The sequence below is a fragment of the Hyperolius riggenbachi genome, chromosome 1 (assembly GCF_040937935.1).
Source record: "Hyperolius riggenbachi isolate aHypRig1 chromosome 1, aHypRig1.pri, whole genome shotgun sequence".
In the NCBI taxonomy this organism is placed as follows: Eukaryota; Metazoa; Chordata; class Amphibia; order Anura; family Hyperoliidae; genus Hyperolius; species Hyperolius riggenbachi.
Window position 1 is genome coordinate 603,924,053 of NC_090646.1, and position 15,286 is coordinate 603,939,338.

A 15,286-nucleotide genomic window follows, 5' to 3' on the forward strand; every position below is an offset into this window, starting at 1 on the left:
CCGTATACCTGTGCTTGGGATGGGTGCAGGGGGCTGCAGCCCCTTTTGTTACACCACTTACAAACACCCACCCCTTAGATACTTACCAAGGCTGGAGGCTCGGTACTAGGCCTGAACGATTTTAGAAAAAAAAATTAAATTGAGCAATTTCTGTCTGAAATTTCGATTCATGATTTCCTTCAAACCAAGCTTTGTTCCCCCTGTGTCCCCCTGTCTCTTTGTGCTGCCTTTGCCTCTTTATGCCTCCTCTGGGTCTCCCTTGCCGCCTTTGGGTCTCTGTGCTCCCTCTGTCTCTCTTTCTCTTTCTCTCTCTCTCTCTCTCTCTCTCTCTCTCTCTTCTCTTTCTCTCTTCTCTTTCTCTCTCTCTCTTCTCTCTCTTCTCTCTCTCTCTCTCTCTCTCTCTCTCTCTCTCGTCTTCTCTTCTCTCTCTCTCTCTTCTTCTCTCTCTCTCTCTACTCTCTCTCTTCTCTTCTCTCTCTACTCTCTCTCTCACTCTCTCTCTCTCTCTCTTCTCTCTCTCTCTTCTCTTCTCTCTCTCTCTCTCCTCTCTCCTCTCTCTCAGCTATATTAGTTCCGGACATACCTTCTAGCATGAATCCAGCGATGCCAGTCTATCCAATTTCGTCTCCTGCAGGCTCTAATGCACGGAATACTTCGTGTCATGTGACATACAGGAACCTGGAGTTTTGCCAAGAACAAGAGCTGGCAGATGGAGGACGGACAGCGTTGGACTCGTGCGGAAGGTATGTCCAATGCTGCGGGTAGCGCGGAGGTTTAAAGCCACTTCAAGCTTCCCCCATGTGGAAATGACGTGATCGCGATAATTGCCACTTTGATGATTCCGAAATTGTGATCTTGGTGATTGCGATTTCGGTTTAAATTTTATTTCTTTCAGGCCTACTCTGTATGTATTTTACCAACACCCACAAAGCCCCCCAAAGGATGTCAGTTATCCCTCAGGCATGCTGGTTAGTTGAGACTTCATGTTGCCTGAATTCCAGATTATGGGGACTTTGCTGTAAATTTGGCTCACAACTGCCCCAACTTTTTTTTTCTTCCCTCTTCCTTTTTGATAGCCCCTTTTGGTACCGAATCCCTGTGATTGTGTGTGTCTCTCCTAACCCCCCAATTTCCCAAGTCCTAGTCTTTCAGAACAGCTGTATAAAAGGTTTCTAGCTGCTTAAGCCGTGCCAAACTTAAGTAGCTAGAAACACATCTAGAAACTAAAGCCTAGTACACGCCTCCAATTATAATTGGCCAATCACTAAGTTTACCACCTCCATGTTATGAGATTTTACTTAAACAATGTGTTACGGTGCAAACACATGTGCCCCAGTATAGTTTATCCAGCTATAGGTGCAGCTGTACAGGTTAGCCAGCATAGGTTAGCCAGAATAGGTGCCGCGGTACAGGTTGGCCATCCCAATCCCCTTTAGTGTATATAGCCAGATTCCCCCTCTAGTTTCCCCCTCGCTGCTGCTGGTACCTGCTCTGCACAGCAATGTGGTGAGGCCAATAAGAACTTGCTGGAGGAGGGTGTGGGAGCAGAGCAGGTACCGGTGGCGGCAAAAAAACACCGGTTTGACTATCTCAAGATCGCTTTGTCCCAGATCACGATTTTTGGCTTAAAACCAAAAATCATTCAGCCCTACAGCACAGTAATGTAGTTTGGTGCAGAGAACACAGCATGGTTAATCCACCAGGTTCTGAGATCCCTGTTTTGTAGAGAAGTCCCGCCCCTTTCTAATCTGTACAGGTAACTGTTCATTCTGTCACTCCAATCAATACACACGTACAATTGTTGTTTTCTAAGGCTGACAAAGGTAATAATCGCATCGGTTCCACTTCAACCCGTACATTAGAATGCTATATATATATATATATATATATATATATATATATATATATATATATATATATATATATATATATATATATATATATATATATATATATATATATATATATATATATATATATTTATTTATATATTATGTAATTGTTACACAAAAAAAGTAATAACCTCTTACAGCAACAAAAATAGATTGCCTCTCACGAGATCCTCTGCCTGAGTGTAATCCTGACTTCTGTGAATGTAGCCGGATGAAACCTAAGCCTGTCTGTTGAGACCCTTTGAGGGGGAACTCTGTGGTTTCCCCAGTAATCTCTCATGTCCTTTCTATCCCCCTGCTGCCGCCTTCTGAGTATTCCTGCCACATGGCATTCCTAGAGGAGTAACCCTCGTCTTGCCTTACTTTAAAGCGCCTGTTCTTTAGGGAAATTCTAGTCTTTCCATATTGTTCCTTTAAACACTGGTAATTAAAGGCAGAAGCACACCATGGCTGCTTGTAACACTACTGAGCAGAAAAAGCCTGTCTTTGGTTGAGCCCTTAATGAATTGTATGCAACAGTCTGTATGTATTCCTACCCTAAAGATGACTTGTATTAGTTACTGTATTTTATGCAAAACCACTAAGCAAATCTTAAAGCAAAAAAAATTAGTATGGATAGCAAGTAGAACATTGGTAGCAAAGAGTCTGATTTTTATTTTCAGTCATAGATTTTTATTTTATTTTTTTACATTGCGTCATTGTCATATTTGCAGTTTAGAAACCACACTGTTTTTAGCTAGAAATAACGATCCTTTGAACTTTCCTGCAGTAAAACCTTATCTCAAGCTTTCTCTCACTTTCTTGGCTGTTTAGAGTCTGAAGCAAGTCTGAAGCAAGTTTTTAAATCATGTTTAAAGATTTTATTACCGTAAAGCACTATAGATAGTGCTAAACCGCTGCATCCCTGTGGCAAAAAGCGGTTTATACCCCCCAAATCCCTTCTGCAGAGTTGGGGGAGCGCTTCCTGATGAGGTAGAGCTTAGTGCTGTAGCTCTGCCTCTGCTCGTGTCAACCCCGGCTGATCGCCGCCTCTCCCCGCGCCTCTCAATCTGCCTTCACAGAGGGGTGGGGGAGAGGCGGAGATCCGTCGGCAGATTGACACGCATGGAGGCAGAGCTGCAGCTCATAGCTCTGCCTCCATGAGCAGCAAAATCCACAACCAGGAAAGTTGTGGATTTTGCAGAGGGGATTTGGGGGGGTATAATCTCCTCGTTTTGCCGCGGGGATGCGGCGGTTTAGCACTATCTATAGTGCTTTACAGTAATAAAAGGGTTTTTTTTTTTTTGTTTTTGTTTTTTTTTTTTTGTCCAAAATTGTCATTTTTAATTATCTGGGGTGAAAACTGGTTGAAGTTCAGATATCTGGTTTGTTCTATGGAGAGGTGTGTACACACAAGTTAAGGTGCCTGCCTGACAGGGTTAGTGGCTTAATATGCCAACCTATTCCTTTGTCCGTAACCAAAAGCCAAACGCACTTCTTGAACCACTGTTCTGTGCCTATATATATTTAGTGTAGTCTTCAGCATTTTAGATTCCCTATTTTGGTTTCTTTTTAAATTGTAGTGGTTTTGGTTTTCTGTGACTTGGACAACTGAAATGAGAGAGATAGCAGCATCAGATCTGACAATTGGCTGCATGCTTGTTTCTGGTGACACTACTGCAGGCAACTGTTATTAAAAGGAAATTAATATGGCAGCTTTCATATACTTCTTACTTCAGTTGTCCTTTTTAACTAGGTACTCTTTAAAAAATAGTTGTTCTGTAGGTGCTACAGGAGACTTGGAGGGGAAACCTTCCTAAAGATTTCTTAAAGTGGAACTGAACTCAGAGCTTCCGCTTTGTGATACGCAACAGCATAATCTTTAAAGAAAAACTTTTGTTACAACTGATACAAATCCTGCAATAACTCTAGTGTATCTACTTCCTGCTTTCATAAAAGCAGACCTATTAACATCCTGTGCGTACAAATGAGCTTATCTGCCATGGCAGTCTAATCACAAACTGTAATTTGATCTCTCAGCTGTCACCAGACACAAATTAGGGGGAACTAGACAGGCTGAACTCCCTACATACAGGGTGCATTTCTGGGTTTTCCTCCTGTCCTGTGCAAGAGGTCAGGTCCACTTTAATGGTGATCTGTAATGTATATTTTGAAGCAGTGATTACAATCGGGTGGTTACTTGCTTGAATCTCTAGCTGTCCTGCTTGCCTTGTGCATGAGATCTCATGTTTGCATCTCGTGCTGGATACTGCTGGTTGCTAGCTGTGAAAACTTGCCAGTTTAACCATGTATAAAGTACATACAGGATCATTTTGGTACACCTACCATTTCTGTTTTTATTTTTTTTGCCATCGTTTTTAGCAGACAAGTGTCGCTCCTTCCCACAATAAATAGCCCTAATCTCCAGGGCCGGAAACCCAGCCAATCACATTGGTGAATAGTGGAGGCGTTCATAGCTGGTGATTGGTATGACTGTCTGCACATCTCCACTGATAAGGTGGATTAGAAAAAATGACCTTTCTGCCCCCAATTACTGCATCATGAGTAGCAATGGAGAAATCGCCCATCAGGAATTGAATAGTGGCTGTGAGGTCAGGTGGGAAGAATTGGGTCTGGTTAGTCCTATAGCCCGTGTATTTGGTATCGCTATACACATGCTTCATAGTTCTGCATGGATGGGCACAAGCCTAGCAGATTACACTGCAGGTAGAATCTTTGCCCGCCTATTAATTCCTTGAATTATTACGTAACACACTGACTTCATCCATGACCCCAGAGTAGCAAAACTAGAATGTTAAAATGTTGTGCTGTCCTTTGAGCTAATAATGCAGGCCAGTGTGTAAAAGTAAACCAGAAATTGTTACAGGCTTACTTTAACCGGTTTCGGACAACGCTAATTGAAATCTGTGCCTTGTTTGGCAGCTGTTATTTCTGCCAGGGCGTAGATTTCACTCGCTCTGCTGTCGTTATCATTGGCTCCGGTCCCTGTGATCACTGAGGAAATCTCATTCACTCACATTGATGAGGGCAGCACGGTGGCGCAGTGGTTAGCACTCTCGCCTTGTAGCGCTAGGTCCCTGGTTCGAATCCCAGCCAGGTCAACATCTGCAAGGAGTTTGTATGTTCTTCCCGTGTCTGCGTGGGTTTCCTCCGGGCACTCCGGTTTCCTCTCACAGCCCAAAAACATACAGATAAGTTAATTGGCTTCCCCCTAAAATTGGCCCTAGACTGTGCTACATACACTACACGACATAGACATAGGACTATGGTAGGGATTAGATTGTGAGCTCCTCTGAGGGACAGTTAGTGACAAGACTATATTCTCTGTACAGCGCTGTGTAAGATGTCGGCGCTATATAATAATAATCATAATAATCATAATAATCATAATAATAATTGATGACCGGGTCCAGAGCCGATTAAATCTGCTCCTGACCGGCTCAGTTATGCGGTCATATCGGCGGCAGAGCGAGAGGGCTGGGATATGGGTGCTCAAGGGTAGCTATGATTCCATGTGGTGTGACGCAGAGGAGCCCTGATTTTTGATGCCAGCGGTCTCTGGTCCTGAATTGGCCAGAGATCGCTGGTACTGAAGTGGTTACAGATGCTTGCAGGCCACTCTGTATACTATATGTAGATAACCTGTTGCAGGAAACTTCAGCATGAGTGTTTAAAACCAGTTATACTCCCCCTTGATTGATGTCAGAAATCTTAAAATGGTGTTTTATTGCCTTGTCTAATCCTTTGATTTTGACTTCCCCCTACAGGCTTTCATTTGAGTGGCACGGTGACAGAACCCGCAACGCAGTCTGATCCGGAATCCGTTTGCAATGTAGCCATCAGCTTTGACCGTTGCAAGATTACCTCAGTGACCTGCAGCTGTGGGAACAAGGACATCTTCTACTGCGCCCACGTGGTGGCACTTTCCTTATACCGCATCCGCAAGCCCGATCAGGTCAAGCTGCATCTTCCCATTTCAGAGACACTCTTTCAAATGAACAGAGACCAGCTGCAGAAATTTGTACAGTATTTGATTACCGTGCACCACACAGAGGTCTTGCCAACTGCTCAGAAACTGGCAGATGAAATTCTGTCACAGAACTCTGAAATCAATCAAGTTCATGGTGAGTGGTGCTTCCTGCTGATTCTCCACTGCTGCTATTCACATTCCAGGTCTGAAGGGGCAGCCTGTCCGTGTTTCTTGGCCAACCCACCTCCGATAGTCATTCTGGATTTACATAAGTTTTGTATTCGAAGGCAGTTTGGGAATCTTTTTGTCTTGTTTTTCCCCTGGAGTTTTAGTTCTTTAATTTTTTTTTTTTTTAATTTTTTTTTTGGGCGTTTATGCTCTGGCAGTATCGTGTCTAAACGTGCTGCAAGTGGTCTGGCTTGTGGTTTTTGCTTTCAGTGGCAGGAAACTATTGTCTAAAGCGGGTCTGTTAGAGTCCTCAGAACGCACATAAGTGTGAAATGCATATAAAATGTGACGTATCGACAGGAACAACACAGGTAGGTGCATTGTAAAGTCTGACCAGGATATAAAATCGGGCTAACCCCAGTGGAGTTTGCAGCACCAAGAGGATTTATTGTGCTACAAATGCAAAGTTTAAAGGTGGCAGTTTCGTGTTAGCGTACACTTCATCAAGCAGCTCTTGCTTGCACTTAAAGGGAAGGTTCAGGGAGGGTGGGTAAAAATAAAAATCAATTTCCACTTACCTGGGGCTTCCTCCAGCCCGTGACAGGCAGGAGGTGCCCTCGCCGCTGCTCCGCAGGCTCCCGGTGGTCTCCGGTGGCTGACCCGACCTGGCCAGGCCGGCTGCCAGGTCGAGCTCTTCTGCGCTCCAAGGCCCGGAACTTCTGCGTCCCACGCCGGCGCACTGACGTCATCGGACGTCCTCCGGGCTCTACTGCGCAGGCGCAGAACTACTGCGCCTGCGCAGTAGAGCCCGGAGGACGTCAGCGCGCCGGAGTGGGACGCAGAAGTTCTGGGCCTTGGAGCGCAGAAGAGCCTGACCTGGCAGCTGGCCAGGTCGGGTCAGCCACCGGAGACCACCGGGAGCCTGCGGAGCGGCGGCGAGGGCACCTCCTGCCTGCCACGAGCTGGAGGAAGCCCCAGGTAAGAGGAAATTGATTTTTATTTTTTACCCACCCTCCCTGAACCTTCCCTTTTAAAGCGGAATATAACCCTGCATTTTAACTTTGCTCTAAAACATTATTTACAGTATATTATATGCAACCAGCATTTTTTTTTACTAGACCAGCATTGGAAGGGTTACACAGAGCTTTAAAGTTCCTGGACAGAACTGCAGACGCATCCAAAGCTGACATAGATACATTTATGTAAACAAAATGTATCTAAGTGTGGCATGTGACTCACTCTCTCTGACTGAGAAGGAGCTGGAGGACAGCCAAAGAGTGTAACATTTATCACTTGTTACATTCTATTTAGTTAAATGTATCCATCTGAACTTCTGCATATCTCTCCACCGAACTTTAAACCTCTATGTTTAACCCTTCCAATGCTGGTTGCATATAATCTGCTGTAAATGTTTTAGAGCAAAGTTGAAATGCACGGTTATATTCCGCTTTAATAGAAATATTGTAAATGGTTTGTTTTGCAATACCAAAAAGAAAAGAAAATGTAGCTGGTTTACCAGTTAAACGTTCTCCTTTTCAGTGACTTAGTTGCCTGCTCACTCTTGGACTCTTCCAAACTGTAGCGCAGCTGGCAGAGTGGGACTTCCACCCACCCAATCTGCTCCCTCCTGTGAAGGACAGAGGCAGTGGGCAGGGCCAGCTATGTTCAAAATAAGACTAGCTCCTCCCAGTCTACATCTTTGCAGTGAAGCAGGGTGCTGCTGGCAAATTCTACCCCTCCCCAAGGGCATACATGTCAAACTCTGACCCGTGGGCCAAATGTGGCCCTCAGAGCCATTATATTTGGCCCACAAGTGGTTTCCCCACTTTGCATTGTTTGGCCCACTCTAGACCACCAGGGAAGCTATATTGGAGTTGAAGCCCTAGAACACCAGGAAAGCCATATAGGGGAGGAAGGGGGAAAGCAATAAACCCTAGGGAATTGTATAGGGGAGGGTGGGGGGCCTCTAGACACCAGGGAACTGTACAGTGGTTGGAGGGGGGTCATTAGACACCTGGGAACTTTATAATTTAATTTATAATGAAGATATCCAGTAGACGTTGAGGTTGGCCCACAAATAGGTCTCAGTCTAAAATGTCTTCCCACTTTGTATTTGACACACCTGCCCTAGGGGGGTCACAGTGACTGTACACATTAGAACATAAGGAAATACAGCCCTTAGAAAATGGCACCATACCAGGATATATATGCAAATTACAAAAATATTCTTAGATATACAACACTACAAATCCTTAAAATCAATTAAGACGGAAAGGCACCAAACCAGTTATACATCTATATTCATAATTCGTCAATATCCTTATATCCATATACTGTTAAAGCATCAAATTAAATAACCATCAGGACGCTCAGATTCTGAGCTGTCATGGGCTAAGAACCCTTCTGGTTCTGTATTAAGACTAAAGAAAAGTGCATATAAGTGCATTTAAACATATACTATAACACATAAATCAAAGTGTAAAACAATATAACATGACCTACCATAAAAATTTTCCCCATAATTTTAATCAATCTGTGACCAATAAGTTAGTTTGTGAGTGAGACCAGACGTGTGACTATAGTGAACTCTATAGCGATAAGATAGCCGTAATACTTAGCCGGACCAAAGATAATGGCGGACTTGGAATAGGTGCCAATGAGGAGCCCCCGGTGGACTGCTCCACCGGTATCGCAGCCGTCACCCCGCTTTTTCTCTTTTCTTCAGTGACTGTCAGGGCTGTGGAGGTGGAGTCGGAGTCGTGGAGTCGGGCAATTTTGGGTGCCTGGAGTCGGGGAAAAAATGCACCGACTCCGACGCCTAATGAATTTGTAACTGTAATTAAAATAGAAAATATGATAATGTTCTATTTCTCAGATAATAGTCATTAAAATAATGTATATATATATACAGTAATAGCTGTGCTTAGTCCACAAAAATGAAATAAACCAGTCAAAATTAGTTACTTGTGCTGCTTCAACAAAGCAGTCACCGTATTTTTAAGGTCAGATATACATATCTGATTGTGACTGTATATATGATGTGTACACAGGAATCTCTTATATATACTAAATAACATCTGTGCTGTAAGAATAAAGCCTGATGTGTAGCTGTGTCACTAATAGAGATGGTCAACGAGATGGAAATAATTCTGCATTGATGCTGATTTATGCAAATGTATGCACTCCCTTTGCTGATGAAATCAAATAATGTGATGTTGTTAAAATTTGGTTTGGTGACTACAAATTAAAGGGTAACTGAGACGGATGAAAAGTAAAGTTTTATACATACCTGGGGCTTCCTCCAGCCCCCTTCAGGCTAATCAGTCCCTCGCTGTCCTCCACCACCCGGATCTTCTGCTATGAGTCCTGGTAATTCAGCCAGTCAGCGCTGTCCGGCCGCATGCCGCTCCCACAGCCAGGAACATTCTGCACCTGCGCAATAGTGCTGCACAGGTGTAGTATGCTCCTGGCGGCGGAGTGTGTGCATGCGCACTACGCCTGACCTGCTCAAGTACCTGGACTCATAGCAGAAGATCCAGGTGGTGGAGGAGGACATTGAGGGACTGATTATCCTGAAGGCGGCTGGAGGAAGCCCCAGGTATGTATAAAACTTTAATTTCATCTGTCTCAGGTTTACTTTGTTACGCAGTAGTACTATACTCTACATATGCACTCCCCACAGAGCTGCAGGGAATCCACTGAGAATGCTGTCCACATTGAACACAGAGGTTTTGTCTGTTTCCTTACAATCTCCTCATTCCCCTGCAGAGTACCTGCACATCATTCTTACATGTACCCACACTTACATTGCCTAGGGCCTGATAGATGTTCTTTGTTCCGGTTTGTACCTCTTACCAAGGACTAGTTTTAGTCTATAACTAAAGGGAATAAATATAGTAGTCTACATATCCTTCTCACTTCAGTTGTCTTGTAAAATTCCTAAGCGTTGGCAGTTAAGAGACGAATTTCGTGTTACATACTTTTAATCTACAAAATTGTAATATGCAAATTAGAGGAGTCGGAGTCGGTGGAATCCTAAACTGAGGAGTCGGAGTCGGTGGATTTTTGGACCGACTCCACAGCCCTGGTGACTGTACACAGGGCTCAAGCCTAAATTGCTGCCTGAAACTATAATGGATTTGACAACTAGTTAAAGTCTGGCAATAGTTTTAGCACTTTCCTGTTAAAGTATATTTACATACTGTGTATAGGCGTAGCTGCCTTGTGCATAGACTTCTTAGAAATGAAATGCACTTTGCACAGACTTCCCCAGAAGCTTGAAAAATTAATGGCAATGTAACATTTAACCTGTGAGAAGTTCCCCCACACAATGAGATGATGTATAAGTAAGGGCTGGTTCAGACGGACGTTTGGAGGCGTTGCGTTTGCTGGCGTCGCGTTCAGCAGCGTTCGCGTGCGTTTGGATGCGGTCGCGTTTTTTCTTCCCCTAGGGGGACATTAGCCGTCGCGGTTAACCTCCCCTGGAAGCTACATGTAGCTTCCAGGGGCTCCTTGAACGCCAGAGAAAATCGGGACCCAAACGCCGCGTTTGTGTAAACGCGCTTGAAAGCTTGGTACAAACGCTCCCATTCACTTGAATGGGAGCGTTTAACACCAAGCCCTGAACGCTGGCTGTAAACGCTCTGCAAACGTCCGTCTGAACCAGCCCTTATAGCAAGTAATTCTGTGTGAGGAGCAGGCCCTGCACCTCCCAGCATGTTTCCAGTACTGAGCAGCTGATAGTGTAGCCCAGCATGGGAGGATATTCTCCATGTGTTCTCCCTGGGGAGGCCTCTGCCCTGATTAGATAACACTGCCAACTGGGCTCCTGAAACAGATATGGAGGCTGAATGGCAATCCCATTAACTCTTTCCTTGCCCTTATTTGTTTGCATGTTTAAAGGTGTCTGTGCACTTCTAGATTGCAGAAGAATTGTTCAGGTTTTCACATTGGGTGGCAATCTCAATCTGATCAGGGAGGGCTAGATTCCTACCACACACAGCACATCGATTTTTCAATACACTTCAGCAGGAAATCTACTGAAAATTGATTAAACTATAGCTTTGCACCTCCCTATCCCCTTGATTGGCCACTGTTCTGTCTGTTCTTCTTCTGTCCTGTCCGATTGATGGATTCAATTGATATTGAAGTGTAAATCACATTGACATACGAATGATCAGACACGCTGGAGCCATTGAATCTGGCAGGGATCAGAGGAGAAAAATCAAGTGCTTGCTTTATGGTCCGTAGACATGCCGGACTGCAGGCAACGACTGGTCCGTCGTCACCTTCCGCTGGGTGGGCATTCCAGCGACAGTCCGGCGTGTGTACAGTCTGTCTGCAGACTGATACGGCTGTTTCTGAGCGATCCGCCCAGTGGCTCGCTCAGAAACAGCCTTATCAGTCCACCGACACTGTACACACGCCGGACTGTCTGAAAACCTGCAGTCCGGCGTGTGTACGGACCGTAACACTAGTTGGTGCTTTGACCCCCCCTTTCCTTTTATGCATTATAAAGTAGATACTTCAGTTGTACATTTCTTTGGCAGTGGGAAAAGTTGTATCAGAGAATGCATGCTTTGTTGCAGCGTGTGAATAATCAGGAGTGGTTTCTCATCTGCTTTTTTCTCCTGGAAAAGGCAAACTGAGCACAGCTAACAATTAAGGCTCATTTCCACCGTGGCCATTTCCGATTCTGCGACAGCTTCCGTTCTACTGCAAGATCACAGCTCTAATCGCTAAGCCGTGCCGTGCATGGCTATAGTGATTCGGGTGCGTGCTGCATAAATTTGAAGCATACCGTCCAGATTAACGTCACAGTGTGACCTGGAAGACAAGTCACTAGATGGGCAGCGTTTATCCGCCCTCTCCTGGGTGGGGGAAACGCTGCAGATTCAGCCTGGGTGTAGTGGAAATAGGCCCTTATGAGTTTACTCAATGCTGACCTCTCCAGTGATAAGAGTCCATAGTAATTGCCAGTAGCTGTTCCCTAATGCTGGGTACACACGGTAAGAGTTTCTGTGCGATTTTGCAACCTGATCGTTTTTCCACACGATTCCGCACTCTATTCTGCGTTCGATTCTCTTATCTTTCTTTCTCCATTCACCGCTATGAGAAATCGAGTGCGGAAACCATCGGGAGCAATATCGGACATGACCGATATCAATCGGATCCATATATCGCACGGAAAATTGTACCGTGTGTATTGGGCATAAAGGTGCTCTCTAGTACCTGGTACATAACCTGCAATTTCCCATTAGTTTTGACAGTTTCTGATTTGATTTTCTAAACGCTTTTGTACAGAAGTAATCGAAAAATCAGTTGAAAAAAATGATTGGACCTGTTGGAAATTGATTAAACCATGTTGATTTGACAGAAAATGGCATGTACTGTACCATACATAATTCCTACCATTAGCAAGTGTCCCTGTCACAGTCCAAGGCAAGTCTTAAAACCCACTCGTGCTGAAGCATTTTCTTTGCGATTCCTGCATAGCTTTCAATTGCTGGCATTTTGAAAAGCAATTGTAATGTAAAGTGTATGACAATGATCTTACTGTATCAATTGCCAGCGATTAAAGAAAATCGCAAACCTGGGGCATGCAGCGCTTTCTAGCAATTGTGTTTTAATGTTTAAGAATCAGAAAAAGCAATCGCTCCAAATTTAGTTACTTAAGGCTTTAAAAGTGTAAATTGTCAGTGCTATCGCAAGCGCTGAACGATTTTTATGGAGCACTTTTCCCTGCGCTTTTGCTGAGCGAGTAGTTCACTTCTTGACGTCGGTCGGGAAGTGAACTGGTTGACCCGGAAAAGAATAAATACAATGTATGTATTCTTAAAAGCGCTTGGGAAATTGCAATTCAAAGCGCTTTTTTGAGTGCTTTGCGATTTCCCTATACCTTCCATTGAGCACAGATGCTCAGGACATGGTACATTTTTATAAAATCCAAAACCTGCACATGTGAACACTCTCTGGGGAAATCTCTGCACAAGCTTTTAGGCTCCCTGCACACTGCATTCAATCACAACACAGCATGCAGTAATGATTAAAAATCTGAGTCGGATGTAAAAACCGATTAAGAATCAGAATCGCGTGCAGGGAGCCTTAAGGTGGCCACACACGATACAATAAAATGATCAAATTTTACAGTAATTCGATAAAAACGATCGGATCTCCCGAAAAAATCGAAAGCGTTTTTTTTTCCATTCGACTGAAAAATCCGATCGGATTTCCCGTTTTCTTCGATTTTAATCGATCCAGACTGCCAGATATTTTTCTTCAATCTTTCTAAAGATTGTATGGTGTGTTGGATTGTCAATTTATTAATATACACACCCAAGCAATTTTGTTAGAGTATCCAATCATTTTTATCATAATTGGGGGGAAAAATTTAACGTGTGGTACATTGGTCATATTTTTAAAATGTTACAATCAGTCAGAAAAATTGAGTGCAATTCTTAAATTGAACAGATATTTTAAAAAATTGTATGGTGTGTGGCCACCTTTAGGACGATTTTCTAAAATTGCCAGTGCTTATAAAAAAAAATCTGAATCGCTCATAGTGTGAACAAGCCCTTATACAATAAGCCACGGGAAAATGTTTTGCAATTACCAGTGTAGGAGAACCAATTGACCTATGTTTTGGGTACATGGGAGGAAACCAGACACCCACACAATTACAGGCAGAACATACAAACTCCATAGCGTCCTGAGTCTATCTGGTGACTCCAGTTTCTATGATCAGTGCTGAGACTTCGCAGAAGAACGGAAGCCACGGCAGAATTGGAAACTGCTGCGGATTCTAGTGGAAATGGACCCTAATTGTTGTGCTCCGTTTGCTTTGTCCAGGAGAGAGAGAAGCAGCAGATGAGAAAAGAATTCTGATCATTCACACACTGCGATGCATGCATTCTCTAGCCTTGTACTGATCACTCACACACTGCAAAGCATGCATTCTCTAGCCTTGTACTGATCACTCACACACTGCGATGCATGCATTCTCTAGCCTTGTACAGATCACATACTGCGATGCATGCATTCTCTAGCCTTGTACTGATTATTCACACACTGCAAAGCATGCATTCTCTAGCCTTGTACTGGTCATTCACACACTGCAAAGCATGCATTCTCTAGCCTTGTACAGATCACACACTGCAAAGCATGCATTCTCTAGCCTTGTACTGATCACTCACACACTGCGATGCATGCATTCTCTAGCCTTGTACTGATCACTCACACACTGCGATGCATGCATTCTCTAGCCTTGTACTGGTCACTCACACACTGCGATGCATGCATTCTCTAGCCTTGTACAGATCACACACTGCGATGCATGCATTCTCTAGCCTTGTACAGATCACACACTGCGATGCATGCATTCTCTAGCCTTGTACTGATTATTCACACACTGCAAAGCATGCATTCTCTAGCCTTGTACTGGTCATTCACACACTGCAAAGCATGCATTCTCTAGCCTTGTACTGGTCATTCACACACTGCAAAGCATGCATTCTCTAGCCTTGTACTGATTATTCACACACTGCAAAGCATGCATTCTCTAGCCTTGTACTGATCACTCACACACTGCGATGCATGCATTCTCTAGCCTTGTACTGGTCACTCACACACTGCGATGCATGCATTCTCTAGCCTTGTACTGGTCACTCACACACTGCGATGCATGCATTCTCTAGCCTTGTACAGATCACACACTGCGATGCATGCATTCTCTAGCCTTGTACAGATCACACACTGCGATGCATGCATTCATTAGCCTTGTACAGATCACACACTGCGATGCATGCATTCTCTAGCCTTGTACAGATCACACACTGCAAAGCATGCATTCTCTAGCCTTGTACAGATCACACACTGCAAAGCATGCATTCTCTAGCCTTGTACTGATCACTCACACACTGCGATGCATGCATTCTCTAGCCTTGTACGGATCACACACTGCAAAGCATGCATTCTCTAGCCTTGTACTGATTATTCACACACTGCAAAGCATGCATTCTCTAGCCTTGTACTGATCACTCACACACTGCGATGCATGCATTCTCTAGCCTTGTACTGATCACTCACACACTGCAAAGCATGCATTCTCTAGCCTTGTACGGATCACTCACACACTGCAAAGCATGCATTCTCTAGCCTTGTACGGATCACACACTGCAAAGCATGCATTCTCTAGCCTTGTACTGATTATTCACACACTGCAAAGCATGCATTCTCTAGCCTTGTACTGATTATTCAC

At 44.1% G+C, this 15,286-nt stretch overlaps 1 protein-coding gene across 1 annotated transcript in view; it reads left to right on the plus strand.

Moving 5' to 3' along the window:
- ZSWIM6 (zinc finger SWIM-type containing 6) overlaps nucleotides 1–15,286 on the plus strand; it is a 200,836-nt gene that overhangs the window by 62,303 nt on the left and 123,247 nt on the right. Inside the window, exon 2 of the mRNA XM_068249615.1 lies at nucleotides 5,660–6,016. Within this exon, the coding sequence (XP_068105716.1) occupies nucleotides 5,660–6,016 (357 nt within the window). The remainder of the gene's footprint in view (nucleotides 1–5,659; nucleotides 6,017–15,286) is intronic.